Here is a 15453-nt window from a genome sequence, read left to right as displayed (position 1 = left end):
CTCATGCATCCCAGTGCTAATGGCAGGCCTCGGGGATGTCAGACGGCATCTCAAACTCATCCAATAGAGAGCTTTGACTTTTCTTCTTCCAACCACAGTGGGTGATTCTGTACTCAAACATCCCAAGCCCATGGACAACGCCGGGTCCATCGTGCTTGTGGTTTTCTCTGTGTGGAAATTTCTTCTCCCCGATACTCACTTATTAGTGTTCTTCCTTACTGGTCAGGTGTCAGATCACGTCGACCCTTCTGAGAGGACTTCTGGTCGCCCAGCCTAAAGTGGCCTTCCAAATTCTCTCTGTCCTTTCCCCTGTTTTAATTCTGTGCACACTGGTTATTATTTTCTGGTATTTCCTGATGATTATTTGTCTGGTGTGTTTCACCCCTGGAAAGGCAAGCACCAGGTGGGGCCTGTGTGTGTCTTGGCCATTGCTGTGTCCTCAGAGCCCAACACAGGCCTGAGCCTCTGTGTGCCCAGGAAGTATTTGGTGACTGACCACGTGAAGCCATTCACCTTCTCTTGTCCTCATGCCCAACTCTTGAGAGCGACTTATTAGGAAGTGGGAATTTTGCCTGTTCTTTTGGACTAAAAAATTGATTGTTGAATTAGAAGAAAATCCTTAATCTATACTGTTTTGGAAGAAACAACAACAACAAAAAGTTGTCTTTTTTACTAAATGAAGGATTAAAAACTCAGTTACCTCCTCCCCACCGGATTCTTGTTGATCCATTTAAATAGTAGCAAAGGACTGAAAAAGTTCCAAGCACCAGGAGAGAGAAAACGAGAAGCAGGAACAGATAAGAAAATGTTTGCCGAGGTTTGGAGGCTGGAAGACAGAATGGTGAGGGGTTCAAGTGCGGTGCCTGCACGATGGGGGGGGGGGAGCTGGCTTAGTCTGGGTCCCCATGGGCTTGGGACCTGGGGGCACTAGGGACTGTGAAGCAGAGAGCTCAGGTTGACGACCAGTTTCTCCGTGAAATGGCTGGACCTTCATGTCGCCACTTGTACCCATTTCTCCCAGGCTACTGGAGCCTTCTCTCTGAACAGAAGGAGATGGGGAGTGGGCAGAGGCTCAGAGCTCAGTGTGTCAGGCCGAGTGGAGAGAGCAGTCAAGGGGCAGATGGGAAACAGGAGGATTAAGGAAAGATCTTCGTTTTAGCAGTGAGTAGCCAGAGCTGTGGGATCTGCAGCCTGGGGTGTCTCTGGGGTGCTCAGGGCCAGCACGTATTTTTGCAGAGTGTCCTTGTTTAGCACGAATTAGCAATTTGAGCCACATGAAATCAGGCTGTTAGGTCTTTTCTGGTCACCCAATCTCATGCAATGCTGAGATAAAAATATGGTCCGGCTGGCGGGGTTCATTGGCTTGCTAAGCCACGCCCCTGGAACTGTGGACTGGCCACTGGACTCCAGGATGAGTCCTTAAATAGGAGTCCTGGAGCTCCCGGGGGCATGTGGTTAACCCCTTTCATGAAGGAGAGAGTCAGAGAGCACCCAAGAAGGAGAAACAAGAGACTAGGGCTCATGCGGGAAGTGGTCTGGCCTTCGGCGAGCTTACCTGGTGACCACTGCCGTCCCTGACAATCCCAGGGGGACTTTCTGGGGCCCCATCCTGGGAGACACCTGTGGGGGATGCTTACAAAGAAAGCATTTCAAAGCATGGTGTTCCTATGTAATATGGGGCACAAGCTAGGGGTTCCTGCCTGCTGCCTGCTTTCCTCACAGACTTCGGTAGGCTGGTGCTCAGACTCCGCCGAAGGAGGACAGAGGAGGAGAGATAGGATTATCTCAGACAAAGGACCGGAGTACTGCATATTTGCCTCAGTGAAGTGGCTGATTCCTCATCCAGTCATCCTGGAGTGAAGCCCACCTCCCAGGGAAGTCCTGTCTACACACTCTGAGTCTCTCATTCGGATAGTTATTTTCTGCTTGAATATGGACCTCCAGGAAACATCAGACATTGGAAGAAAGCCTCCAACGCCAATGACGGGCAACACATATAACATACTTTAAAGGGAAGAGAAAAGCCCAAAACAGAAGAAGTAGATGTAAATCAGAATAAGGGGTGGGGGGAGAAAGCTCTAAAATGCTCAGAGATGGAACATTACACTCTTGAAACCAGGACAGGGGGCAATGAAGCAAAAAGGAGCAAGCAAAGAAGAAGAAGGAGGAGGAGGGCTTGGGAATTATAAATGCGATGCTGCAATGAAAAATGTAATGGTAGGTTTAGACAATAAAATCAGTGAGTCAGCCAGGAAGTAGAAGAGCAAAGGCAGGAGAGAGAAGGTAAGAGAGAAGTGCTAAGCCCCCTAGAGGATCAAGTCAAGGAGTCCAGCATTTGACAAACAGGAGTTCTAGAAAGAAAAACAATGAGAAGAGAAGAATTTACCTAAGAAATTCTAAGCCAAGGTGTATTAGACTGGAAAGATCCAAGACTTCAGGCAGAAAGCTCCTTGAGCGCGTAGCACACTCGGTGAAGGAAAACCCCCGCCGAGGCACATCATTTCGCAATGTTCAGAATATCAGCGATAAAGAGAAAACTTAATAGCTCATGCAGAAGATTGAAAATCCGAGTGGTAGTATTGGATGCTAGGAAGCAAAGTCTTCCAAATTCTGTTTTAGGAAAGTGATTTTTAATTAAATTCTATGCTCAGCCAAATTAGTGTTTGTTTGTTTTTTTAAAAGATTTTATTTATTTATTTGACATAGAGATCACAAGTAGGCAGAGAGGCAGGCAGAGACTGGGGGTGGGGGTGCGGGGGGGAAGCAGGCTCCCCGCTGAGCAGAGAGCTCAATGCGGGGCTCGACCCCAGGACCCTGAGATCATGACCTGAGCTGAAGGCAGAAGCTTAACCCACTGAGCCACCGAGGTGACCCCAAATTAGTGGTTCTATCTGAAGGAATCATATAGATGTTTTTAGATAAGACTCAGAGAGTGTCTCTCTGTGCGTCCCTACCTGAGAAGTCCTGCTAGCCATGCTTTTGCAAAATGATGAAATGGCCAAAAAACCCCCACAAAAACAAAAACAAAAAAACCACCCAAAAAAACCCTCCCTGGAACAAAGAAACAAGAGCTTCAACTCGGGGAGGGCTGAGAAATGAGTCCCTGGTGGATGGATGGGCAGGAGGCCCAGGTAACAACCGAGATGGGAGAAGAAAGAAGGTTGGCATCTGGGAACAGTGGGGACCCTTGAAAAAAGCTAACTGTTGCTTACCTGTTATAATACTAAACACAAGGAAAGATTTACAGTAGATCTTAGAGAAGTTGGGAGAATTCAATATGCAGCTTCAGGATAAAACAATTATAAAGTCAAGAAAGAAAAAGCCATCATACTACCACATTTTACTGAATATAAGATGCCTTATTAAGTATTGATTTATTAATCATTATTTTAAGAAGAAGGAAGAAACCATTGCCTATTAAAAAGGCAACTTGCAAGTCATGAGACATACCCATGTTTCAGAGATATGTTAGGAAGTTACAAAATGTACTTCTTATAATTGGTGCAGTGAACCATATTTACACCAATTACTGATTTCACCACAAATTGTGATGTTGACGGGGTAAGGGTGAAGAGAGGAAAAGTCTGGGCATGTACCCATGAGCCAAACATAATTGCCACATACTCATGTACCAAAAAAGAAAGGCAGTAATGTTTAGAATGGGTAAAACATTTCGTGCGTGATTCAGAGATGTCACCACATGAGGGACAGCTAAAATAATTGAGAGTGATGGCCTCTGGGCATGGGTGAGGTTGGAGTGGTTTGGAGTGAAGTGGTCTGGAGAGTTGTTGGTGTTGAAAACGAGCCTTTGGCATATCATGCACATCTGACACCTGCGATATTACTTTGATGTGAACAAAAGTAGAGGGAAATACACATGCGCGCGTGCGCGCGCACACACACACACACACATAGCCTTTTTGGAACTTCAAAGTGGGACAATTGGAGATGTGGGTCCGGCCCCCAAACCTGCTTGTCTAGGAAATATTTTTTTAAAAAGATTTTATTTATTTATTTGATAGAGATCACAAGTAGGCAGAGAGGCAGGCAGGGTGGGGGGGGGGGAAGCAGGCTCCCTGCTGGGCAGAGAGCCCAATGTGGGGCTGGATCCCAGGACCCTGAGATCATGACCTGAGCTGAAGGCAGAGGTTTAACCCCCTGAGCCACCCAGGCGCCAACCCCCCCCCCCTTTTTAATGAGATTTTATTTATTTGTCTTGGAAATACCTTATCCAGACAGAAGGTTAAGATATGGTCATAGCCTGCTTAACCAGCCTCCAGAAGGAATGGTACTTGCCCTCCCTCTCCCCTGGAAGGAAAGTGTGGCCAAGGATGGCCCAGTGTCCTCTTATCTTTTCAGAAAGCTTTGGAGTCTACGTTATTCCTCGTTTATTTTTTTTAAAGATTCATTTATTTAGTTGAGGGGGGAGGGGCGGAGAGGGAGAGAAGCTCAAGCTGACTCCCCACTGAGTGTGGAACCCAACACAGGGCTGATGGCATGACCCTGAGATCAGGACCTGAGCTGAAACCAAAAGCCGGTAGTTTAACCAGCTGAGCCACCCAGGCACCCCTGTCCTCCCATTTTAACCTGTCTGATCCTCACCGCAGCCCCTATCAGGCCTGCCCACGGCCATCTCCTGCGTCAGAGACCACACCTGAGCCAGCACCGGCCCACCGCACCCCGCGACAGCACAGCCCCGCCCCAGGGCCACAGCGGCACTTCTCTCTCGTGACCTAACGTCGTTCTGTCCCCATGATATCTTAGAGGAAAGAGGAAGAGGAGAGGAAGCGAGGAGAGGAGCAGATTCGCCTCCAGGAAGAGCAGAGGGCGAAGGAGCTCTACTGGACCCTGAAGCAGGCCCAGCTGCAGAGCCACGCCAGCGAGAACGAGGAGCGCGAGTGGGAGGAACAGCGTGAGTAGCGCAGTCGGCCTCCCCGCCCACCCTCCTCCCACGGGTGTGTGCTCCGGCATCCTTCCGGTTCACGCGTTCTGGCCCGAGGCCTTCACCCAGCACCAGCCGTGCTCGGGGCCCTGCCAAGGACCCAGAGGGTAAGGGCGCCACCCGCCAGGAGCTTACTTATGTGCCTGTAGAGGAGATTTCTTACACTAAAAAAGAAAACCCTGCACTGACTGCGTTACCAGTCCTTCACTGGTTCTGTGCTAAGCGCTGGGCTCCCAGATATGAGGGATCACAGTGCTTATCTTGGAGGAGACAGACACGCAGCCTCCAGGCTTTGAGGGAGAAAGTATCAGTACCGTTGGAGTACAGAGTGGTTATCCTGGTGGGCTTCCGGAGGCAGTGTGAGAGGAAGCGAAGCTTCATGGGGGGCACAGAAAAAACAGGCGAGGAGGTGGGAGAGGGAGAGGGAGCTCAAGACAGAGGCCTCAGCACACCCTAGGTAAGGGCATGGTGATGGGAATGGGATGTGCTTAGGAAGGCAGAGATGTATGGGGTGGGCTACAAAGGCTACAAAGCTTGGAGGGTGTCGGGTGGAGAAAAGTTAGGGGCAGGGAAAGAGGGAGGGCAGAAGCAGATTGGAAGGATGTGTTTCAGGATGTGCTGGGCTTCGTTTGAATCAGGTCTGGTGACACCTGGATCATAGGGATAGTGTGGAAATGACCTTGCCCTAAGAAGTTTTTACTCCTGGGGGCAGGGCACACCCAGCAGGGCTACACTGGGAATCACCAGGAGGAGGGAGCCGGGGGACAATGCAGGCAGGAGTCTTTCTTGTGGTTTGCTTGGGGCAGGTGAGGCCAGGCAGGGTCAGCAGGTGTAGGATTGGCTGGTTTAAATAATGTCTGTAGGCTCCGGGGCACAGGGGCTCTTGAGTTGTCTGACGCCTGGCCCTGGGGGCAGGTGGGCAGTGCCCCAGACAGTGAGAACTAGATAGAGGAAGTGATCTGAAGATTTTTGGATTGGCTGGTTCGCAAGTGAAAGGCACACCTGCGGGTGAGTCCTTTAGCATCTTTAGGAATTGGCCAATCCTGGGAGGGGGAGAGTCTCTCTTGGCTGAGCAAGGTGCTGGAGGTCAAAACATGGAGAAAATAAAAAGGCATGGTTCATGCAGGTGACAGTGGGACACTTGTAAAAGTGGGTTTGGGGGTGAGACAGAGAGGATGAGACTGTGGCAGCGGTGTCCCTGAGAGACGACTGGAACCAGGGCCAGGGCCAGGGGAGCGCAGAGGCTGCATGACTTCCACTCACCAGCCCTCTGGTCCTCAGCCTTTCTCAACCACAGGCCAGATTCTCTCAACAGACTTGAAAAAAAAATTTTAATACAATTCACATAACATAAAATTCATCCTTTTAAAGTGTACAGTTTCCCTTTTAGGGCTGAGTAAGGCTCTTGTGTAGGCATGGACCACCATTTTGTTTATCCGTTCATTAGTTGATGGACCTTTGAGTTGTTTCCACTTTGGGGCTATTATGAATAATGAATAATGTTGATCTGAACATTGTTTTCTTTTTTTTTTGGTGGTTCTTGAATATGTGTTTTTTTACTGAAAAAAATCATTCCTAAATTAGCAGACAGAAATGTACAAATACATGGGTAAATAATGTAATGACAAAGGACTATTTTTTTTTCTTTTTTTCAAAGGACTATTTTTGTGAAAAATGTTTTCTTTTAAGTGTTTTTAAAACATCATTAGATTTCAGTGCAAAAATGTACCCCCTAGCACCCTTTTAGAACATAAGTGCAAGCTCAAAAAAACAGCGGTGGAAGGAAGTTAGCTACGTTCCGTGCCATTGTCAATGGTTACATCTCCACAAGCAATGTATGAGGGTTCCAAGTTCTTCCCATCCTTGCCAATGCTTGGTATCTTTTGTCTTTTTGATAATAGATGTCCTAACAGTTGTGAGGTGATGTCTCCTTGTGGCTTTGATTTGCATTTCCCTGGTGATTAATAATGTTGAGCACTTTTTCATGTACCTGCTGGTCATCTGTAGGTCCTTTTGAAAAAAATGTCTATTCAGGTCCTTTGCCCATTTTTTAAAATGGGTTATTTGTTTTTGGCTATTGAGTTGTATGGACTCCTATATATTTTGGATATTAACCACTTATCGGATATGTGGTTCACAAATATTTTCTCCTAGTCCGCAAGTTGCCCTTTTGTTTTGTTGATGATTTCCTTTACTGTGCAGAAGGTTTTTAATTTGACATAATCTCACCTGTTGGTATTTTTGCTTTTGCTGTCATATCCAAAAAAACATCGCCAAGACCAATGTCAAGGAGCTTTTTTCCTATGTTTTCTTCCAGGTGTTTTACAGTTTCAGGTCTTATATTTAAGTCTTTAATCCATTTTGAGTTGATTTTTGTGTTTGCTAGGAGGTAAGTGTCCAATTTCATTCTTTTGCATGTGGATATCCAGTTTTCCCAGTGCCACCATTTTTTTGATGAGACTGTCTTTCCCCATTGTGTATTCTTGGTGCCTTCGTTGAAAATTATTTGACTATGTATGCGTAAGTTTATTTCTGAGCCCTATATTTTTTTCCATAGGTCTATGTTTCTGTTTCTATGTGAGCACCATACTGTTTTGGTTACTATAGCTTTGTAATATAATTTGAAATTAGGAGGTGAGATGCTACTAGCTTTGTTCTTCTTGTTCAAGATTGCTTTAGCTGTTCAGAATCTTTTGTGATTCCCAACAGATTTTAGGATTATTATTTTTTCTATTATCTCTGAAAAATGCCATTGGAAATTTAATAGGGATTACATTGAATCTGTACATTGCTTTGAGTAGTATGTATATTTCAACAATATCAATTCTTCCAGTCTATGAACACAGGATATCTTTCCATTTATTTGTGACTTCTTTAACTTCTTTCATCAATGTCTTATAGTTTTTAGTGTCCTGGTCTTTTGTCTCCTTGGTTAAATTTATTGCTAAGTATTTTATTCTTTTTTCTTTTTTCCCTTTCCAAGTTTTTATTTAAACTCCAGTTAGGGGGGTGCCTGGGCGGCACAGCTGGTTAAGCGTCTAGCTCTTGTTTTTTGCTCAGGTCATGATTTTAGGGTCCTGGGCTTGAGCCCTGCATTGGTCTTCACGCTCAGTGTACACTCTCTTGAGATTTTCTCTCTCCTCCCTCTGCCCCTCCCCTTCATACTGTTTCTCTCTTTCTCTTTCTCAAATAAATAAATAAAATCTTGAAAAATGAATTCCCATTAGTTAACATACAATGTAATACTAGTTTCACTTGTGGAATTTAGTGATTCATCATTTACATATAACACCCAATGCTCATCACAAGTGCCCTCCTCAATAGCCATCATCTATTTTACCCATCCTGATGCTGTTATGAGTGAGGTTGTTTTACTAATTTCTTTTTTGGATAGTCATTGTTACTGGATAGAAACACAACTGAGGTTTGTATGTTGATTTTGTATCCTGCAACGTTACCAAATTTGTTTATTAGTTCTAACAATTTTTGGGTGAAATATCTAGGGTTTTCTCTGTGTAAGGTCATGCCACCTGCAAACAGGGACAATTTTTACTTCTTCCTTTCTGATTTGGATGCCTTTTACTATTTTTTGCTTGCCTAAGTATTCTGGCTAAGACTTCCAGTATCATGGTGAGAGAAGTGGTGACAGTGGGCATTCTTGTCTCGTTCCTGATCTTAGAGCAAAAGCTTTCAACCTTACTCTGTCTTGTATGACGTTAGCTGTGGGCTTGTCATGTATGGGTTTTATAATGAGGTTCATTCTTTTTATACCCGATTTGTTGAGAGTGTTTATCATGAAAAGATGCTGAATTTTGTCAAATGCTTTTTCTGCATCTCTTGAGATAATCAGATGATTTTTATGCTTTTTGTTAATGTGGCGTATCATAGTTACAGATTTGCGGGCGCTGAGCCAGCCTGGCAATCCAGGGATTAATCGCACGTGATCATGGTGTACAGAGCCTTTGCAAAGGCCCCGTGGAGGAAATGGCGTTTGGTTTGGGAAAAGTGGGGAAGCCCAGAAGCAGGGCAGGGCCTCCAGCAGAGGGAGCAGCACTGAGCGAAAGCAAGGTCATCATGTGTGTAGGACGCGGTACGTGTCCCCACGTGGCTGCAGCCTGAGGTTCACGGTGCACAACGGTGAAAGTGACAAAGGTAAGATGGGAAAGAGCTAAAGAAGAATTCATTCGTTTAAATTCAGGATGAGAGAAGACATGGGAGAAAAAAAAGGCAGGACAAAGCTTTATACTGCAAAAATAGTGAGCAGTTACAAAGTGAAGTCACATGAGGCTGCTCTCGTGTGGGAGAAGGAGCACTGGACTGGGAGTCCTGCCCTTGCTCTGTCACTGACTTGTGTGACTGTGAGCAAGTTCGTGCCCAGCTGCACGGTTTCTTCATTTGGCAAGTGGAGGTAGTCATGTTGGGTTGAGGCTCGTTGGGAGGGTGGAGTAAGGGTATAGTAAGAGTCTTTTTATAGCGACATGATGAGGTGGACCGTTAGGGGCAGGGCGGGTGTTTCATTAAGGATGCAGACCGGAGATCATCGGGCCCTGGAGCTGCCTAACTGCTAATTAATGCACCGTGTGGCAATGGAAAGTGGAAAAACTTCCAAAAGACAGAGAAAAGGTGATAATGCGGGCCCTATGATGCTGGTTCCTTATTTTATGCTTCCTTAAAGCATGATGAGCTAAACTCTGGAGGCTGTCATTCAAAACCAGCAAAGCCATTCTGCACTCAATTAATTTAATATGAAAGATTATAGTGGGCCATTAATCTACTGGGAGCAGCAGTTTTTGATAAAACACCTAAATTAAATTCTACGAGTTAGGGAAAAAAAAAAGGGCATTGTTTCCTTTAGTATCACTTGAATTCAGGGTTCATTATTCTGTTCAAATAGCAGAGCAGGCTCTGGCCTCTGAGAAGCTCTGAAAATCTCGGGCAAAAATTCATTGTAGGAGTGTGGAGTTAGGTGCTGTCTAGTTGCCCAGAGATTTGGAGACGAGCCAGCATGACTTGGTAAATGATTCTATTTCCAGATATTGGAACTTGTTCTCGTGAACCCTTCCCCTCCCTCCTGGACTGTGTCGGTCTGGTGTGCTCCCACCCCACCATGCATACTCTGCTTGTCTCACCCTTTGCTGTGTGCTCAGAGCCCAGGGGAGAAGAATGTGTGCTTGGGCCCAGGATGGAGTCCAGCTGTGTTGGTTCTGTTCTCTTTGTTCATAGAAAAGAGAGTGCTCTGGAGTCTGGGTTTAACCTGGGTGATTCTACAATGCTGTGCGCCGGAGACAGGCAGACGCGGAAAGGGGGATGCTGTGTGGTGGGGAGATGGGGTGGGGCTGGAGGGAAAGATAACACCAGCCAGGGTCTGTTCTGTGCACGGATGGCCTGGGAAATGGAGCAGCGTCTCTTTGGACAGAACCAGTACTGGCCGTTCCTCCAGCTCCGAGTGTCACGTAGGGTTGGTTTTACAACTGAATATAATGCCAGCTGGAGTCCCCACGTGCTTGATTTGTATCCTGCTTGGGCTTCTCTCTCCTCTTGAGTTGCTCAAGAATCTCTGGGGGTTTTCTGTTGTCCCAAAGCAGAGTCCAGGGAGCACTCTGGTCTTAAGGAACCTCTGATGTTGCACCTCGTGGCCACAGGGGGTCACTGTTGGCAGCCATCAGGAATCGCTAGAGGGACTTGGTTGACGGTGATCTCAGAGGCCTTGGAGTCAGGGAGCAGAGAACATTCCTTCCCCTGGCCTACATTTAGCTGTGGGTGAGCCTCACTTTCTTTCCCTGAGGCTCATCTCTCAGGGTCCGTCGTCTTGGTGCCAAACCCACCCGTGGGTTGGGTCCCCAGCGGTCTGTGTGCATAGCCTTCAGTATCTGGATGGCCTTTTGTCCTCCCCCCGGGGTCAGGAAGCGTCTCCGTTTCACAAAATTTATATTTTCCCCATTTGCCTGACTAGAGCTCCTGACACTACCCAGCCCCTCCCCCTATACCAATTCCTCACCTCCACTCCTTTCTGTCTTAAGGGGGACGGACCCTTTCTAAATACATGATATTTAATGAACTTGTACTCTGTGCCAGAGTTGTCCAGGATCCTTCCATGTAATATTTCATTTACCTCATTTACAGAGCAACCCTATGAAGTCCCCATTTTACAGATGGGGAGATAAAATATAGATACGGTGATTGGAGTTGTCCAGTGTCACATGGAGTGGAAAATGGAGAACTTAAACACAACTGCCCACATAAACAATTTAAATCTTTATGGGTACCTTTTCATTTTATATATGCACATATATATTTGTGTGTATATATATGTATATAAATATATATATAAATACATATTGTATATTATATAAAGACATGTAATACATAATAATGTATGTTATAAATAAATGTTTATATATTAATATATATAAATAATACATATAACATATAGAAATAAATATATATTTGTATGATATATATGATTCACTAATTTTTAGAAACATTATATTATTCATCCAAGGCAGGACTCCACACTGACACTGCTTTGAAGCACTGGGTTTCTCTGTGGACGTAACTGGATCATCAGAATTCTATAAAGCAATGAGTCTTTTCTATCCGGGTGGAGGGAGAAAGGGCCCAAGGAACCATAGGCAAGTTCTCTAGACAGGGGTCTCATGACGAGCGGCAGCTAACAATCTTCTAGAACCCCATGTCCTCCTGGAATCCCACAGTCACCTCCACCACAACACATCCGACCCTCAACCCCCCCTTCCCCCAACGGGCTTTATCACCTGGCTGCCAAGGGCAGAAACTTGGCTGTCATTCTGGTCTCTCCTTTTTGCTCACGATCAATCCCAAACTTATCAAGAGGTAAGAATTCTACTTCTTTCCCGTTCTTTGAATTTACCCCCTTCCACCCCATTGCCCTGGTACCATCTGAACGTTGACCCCGTGGCTCTTCACCTCCATCTCTGTTTTCCAAGCCTTCGTTCTTGTTGCTGTCGGGATTCTTTCCCAGCACTGCAGCCAAACTGATCTTCGAGAAGTGGAAAGAGCCTCCTGCTCTCCTGCTGAATACATGTCAGGGGCTTCCAATCACCCTTTGGTAAAGCGTCAGAATTAATCAGCCGGTATTTGCTGGTTTCCTAAATGGGCTTCCCTGCTTCTGCATCCTCACTCTTGCGGGGTCCGTAAGGGAGCTGCCCTGCAGCCGTGCCCTCTCACCCCAGGAGGGATGCCTGAGCTCCCTCTCGCCCCTGGGCCTCTGCCCCTGAGCCTGCTCTGCCCAGAAGACCCTTTCCTTGGCCTCTATTGGTGGAATCTCACGTGTCCACCAGGCATCAGTTCTCCAACACAGCTCCGCGGTTTGCTGGCGTGGTTCCCTTGCTAGAAGGTAAGCTCTCTGAGAGCACGGACTGTGTCTTGTTCATTGCTGTACCCCTATCTCCTAGTATCAGCTTGGCAGCCAGCTGTTATGCTGACCTTGTGAAAATTAGAAGAAGATGCTGCGCTATATGATCTGCCAGAAATTGTTACATGTGTCCAAATCTATGATGACCACGCAGAGACTGCGCCCCCTGGAGGTGTGCAATGAGCAGCTTTGGTCCTGTGCAGCACAGAGTGGGCATAGAGTGGGTCCTAAGGACGCAGGTGCTGAATAGATGTGCACGCCCTGCCCTGACCGTGTTAGAGTGTTAAGAACTCTGCCTCTTGCAGTGACTGGCCTGGCTCGATGTCTGCAGCTCTGTAACTGCTTGCAGACTCTGCCAGGAGGAAAACCAACTTCTGTTTTTGCTCTTCGGTGTTAGAGAACTGAGCAGTGTTATCTTGAACACAGATAAGGACATGATTTCAGACCAGTCTGGCAGTTTTGGCAGCCATTGGATAAGGGATGGTACTGTCTCCATGGAGGGAAAACTAAGACCCAGAGAGATGAAAAGTTGTCCCAGTCTAGACAGTTAGGAGTAAAGCCAAGCAAATGCCAGCTCTCTCTACTCCCCTGAGCCTATGGCAGCTGAAGTTTTCAGGTCTGATATGGGAGAGTTTGGATTCCAAAGCCTGTGGGACTCCTGGTTTCTTTCTGAGCAGGAGGGTTCCAGGCTGGGCCATCCTGGAGGGTGGTGTCTCAGTTCTGGGGAGGTGGTCCCAGGCCAGGCAGGTGTGGGTGCCTCCTTGAGATAGGGGGTCGGAGCTGGAAGGGACCTTCCCCTTATCTGCATGGGAGAGAACTGAGGGCTGAAGCAGGGACACAGCTGGGTACACATCTTGCTGATGGAGACACTTAGCTATGCTCTGGCTTCTTCTTCTTCTTCTTCTTCTTCTTTATTTATTTGAGAGAGTGAGAGTGAGCATGAACAAGGAAAGGGACGGAGGGAGAGAATATCCAGCAGGCTCCCTGCTGAGTGCAGAGCTTCACTTGGGGCTTAACATGGGGCTTGACCTGGGACTCGATGCCACGACCCTGAGATCATGACCTGAGCTGAAATCAAGAGTTGGACACCCAAGTGACTGGGTCACCCAGGTGTCCCTCTGCTCTGGCTTCTTAATTCTTAGCCCAGTGCTCACCAACCAGAATGTTACAGAATGTCCATTTAAAAAAAAAAAAAAACTGTGGTAAGATATATAACTTAAAATTTACCACCTTACCCATTTTTAAGTGTACAGTTCAGTGGATTGAGTACTTTCATATTGTTGGAATACCATCAACCCCCAGCGTTCCCTTCCCCTCCCCCTCCCCGTTTCCAGAACTTTTTCATCTTTCCAAACTGCCTCCATTGAACAGTAAATCCCCGATCCACCCTGCCCCCAGCTACTTGGAACCACCATTCTGCTTTTCGCTGTGTATTTAACTATCATTAAGTACAGTACGTGGGGTAGCAGTGAACTCCTAGGGGGTCCTTTTGTGTCTGGCTTATTCACTTCGCAGGCTGTCTTAAAGATCTGTCTGCATTGGAGCAGGGATCAGAATCCCCTTCTTCTTGTTATTTTTTTTAAAAAAGAATTTATTTATTTAATTGAGAAAGAGAGAGCATGAGCAAGAGCACAAGCAGGGGGAGCAGCGGAGGGAGAGGGAGAAGCAGACTCCCCACTGAGCAGGGAGCTGGAGGAGGGATTCCATCCCAAGACCCAGAGATCATGACTTGAACTGAAGGCAGATGCTCAAGTGACACCCAGACACCCAGGTGCCCCAGACTCTCTTTCCTTTTTAGGGCTGGGTAATTTTCCACTGTATGTGTATATCATACTTTGTTTACCCATTTGTCCTTTGATGAATATTTGGGTTGTTTCCACCTTTTGGTTATTGTGAATCATGCTTCTGTGAATATCACTGTACAAAAATGTGTCCGAAGCTCTACTTTCAATTCTTCTGGGTATATCTCCAAAAGAGGAGTTCCTGGCTCACATGGTGATCAAATGCTATCCCGTTTGCCACAGCAGCTGCCCCACGCTCCATGCCCACCAATAATGCACCAGGATTCCGCTTTCTCTGTACCCTTGCCGACACTTGTTTTCTGTTTTTCCTAATTAAACAAGTTTAAAAAAATAGCTACCCTCATGGTAGTGTCTTACTGTGCTTGGTCCACTGTTGGATCTCTCAAGTCAGCCTTGCTTCTGAAGTCTTCAGGGTTTTCCCACGGTGCCAGTTGTCTTTATGGTGTTACTGGGAGATGAGCCTCAGTCTCCCACAGGAAGGAGAGAGGCGGCTCTGGATCCTACCTGAGGAGTGGGGGTGGCTGTGCTCCCCCTTTGTCCTGTGCACCGTGTGGGCCCTCCCGGTGCCTGCTGGACAGGCCCACGGGGCATCATCTCGGGCCAGAGTTGCGGTTGAGGGAGGAAGCAGGTGACCCGGGGTGGGTCCTCACCTCCACAGCAGGTCCACTGGGCCACGCGGAGAGTCTCACACTTGCTGGCTCCGGGCAAAAATATATTCGTGGCTCCTCCTATGAGTATGGGTTATTTTCACTGCGTTAGCAGGAAGAAACCCCATGAGTTTTGGCTGAGGGTTTTCATGGCAGATTCATGGGATAAGGTCTGAATCCGTTCCTGATTCCGAGTAGGAACTAAAGCAACATTTGAAGATTTTAAAGTGCAATTTAGGGTAAGCTGCTTGACACCGAGCAGGTTCCCTGTGATCGATCCACAAGGGTGTCTCTTCCTGGACTGGCCATGAACTCTGGTTTGGACCTAGTAATACCAGGGCTAATGAAAAGAAACATTTTAACTAACCCTTAACCATGGTGCTTAATATGTCCCTGACATGGTTTTAAGTGGCTTACCTTATTAGCTCCCTCCATCGTCATGACAGCTTTATGAGGTAGGGACTGCGGTTAGCGCAGTTTTACTTAGGAGGAACAAAGGCCAGCCTGATGAAGTAACTTGTCCACAGCGGGAATGTGGAGCTGGGATGTGAACCGAGGCACCCCGGCTCCAGACTCAGGCTTTGGGACATCTGAAGAAAGGATCAACGTCAAGGGCCCAATCTAATAAGACAGTGCCTTTCCAGAACACTTCACGGTTTATAGTGTTTT

General features: G+C 46.8%; 1 protein-coding gene across 3 annotated transcripts in view; it reads left to right on the top strand.

The window, feature by feature from the left end:
• SH2D4B (SH2 domain containing 4B) overlaps nucleotides 1-15453 on the top strand; it is a gene marked incomplete at both ends in the record, with an annotated part of 78760 nt that overhangs the window by 32008 nt on the left and 31299 nt on the right. For all 3 annotated transcript variants that reach the window (XM_080823050.1, XM_080823049.1, XM_080823051.1), the window contains one exon: nucleotides 4765-4912. In XM_080823050.1, the coding sequence (XP_080679176.1) occupies nucleotides 4765-4912 (148 nt within the window). The remainder of the gene's footprint in view (nucleotides 1-4764; nucleotides 4913-15453) is intronic.

The sequence above is a fragment of the Martes martes genome (genome assembly GCF_963455335.1).
Source record: "Martes martes genome assembly, chromosome: 14".
Lineage (NCBI taxonomy): Eukaryota > Metazoa > Chordata > Mammalia > Carnivora > Mustelidae > Martes > Martes martes.
The sequence above is the reverse complement of the archived record's forward strand: the minus strand, read 5'-3'. Positions and strand labels throughout refer to the sequence as shown.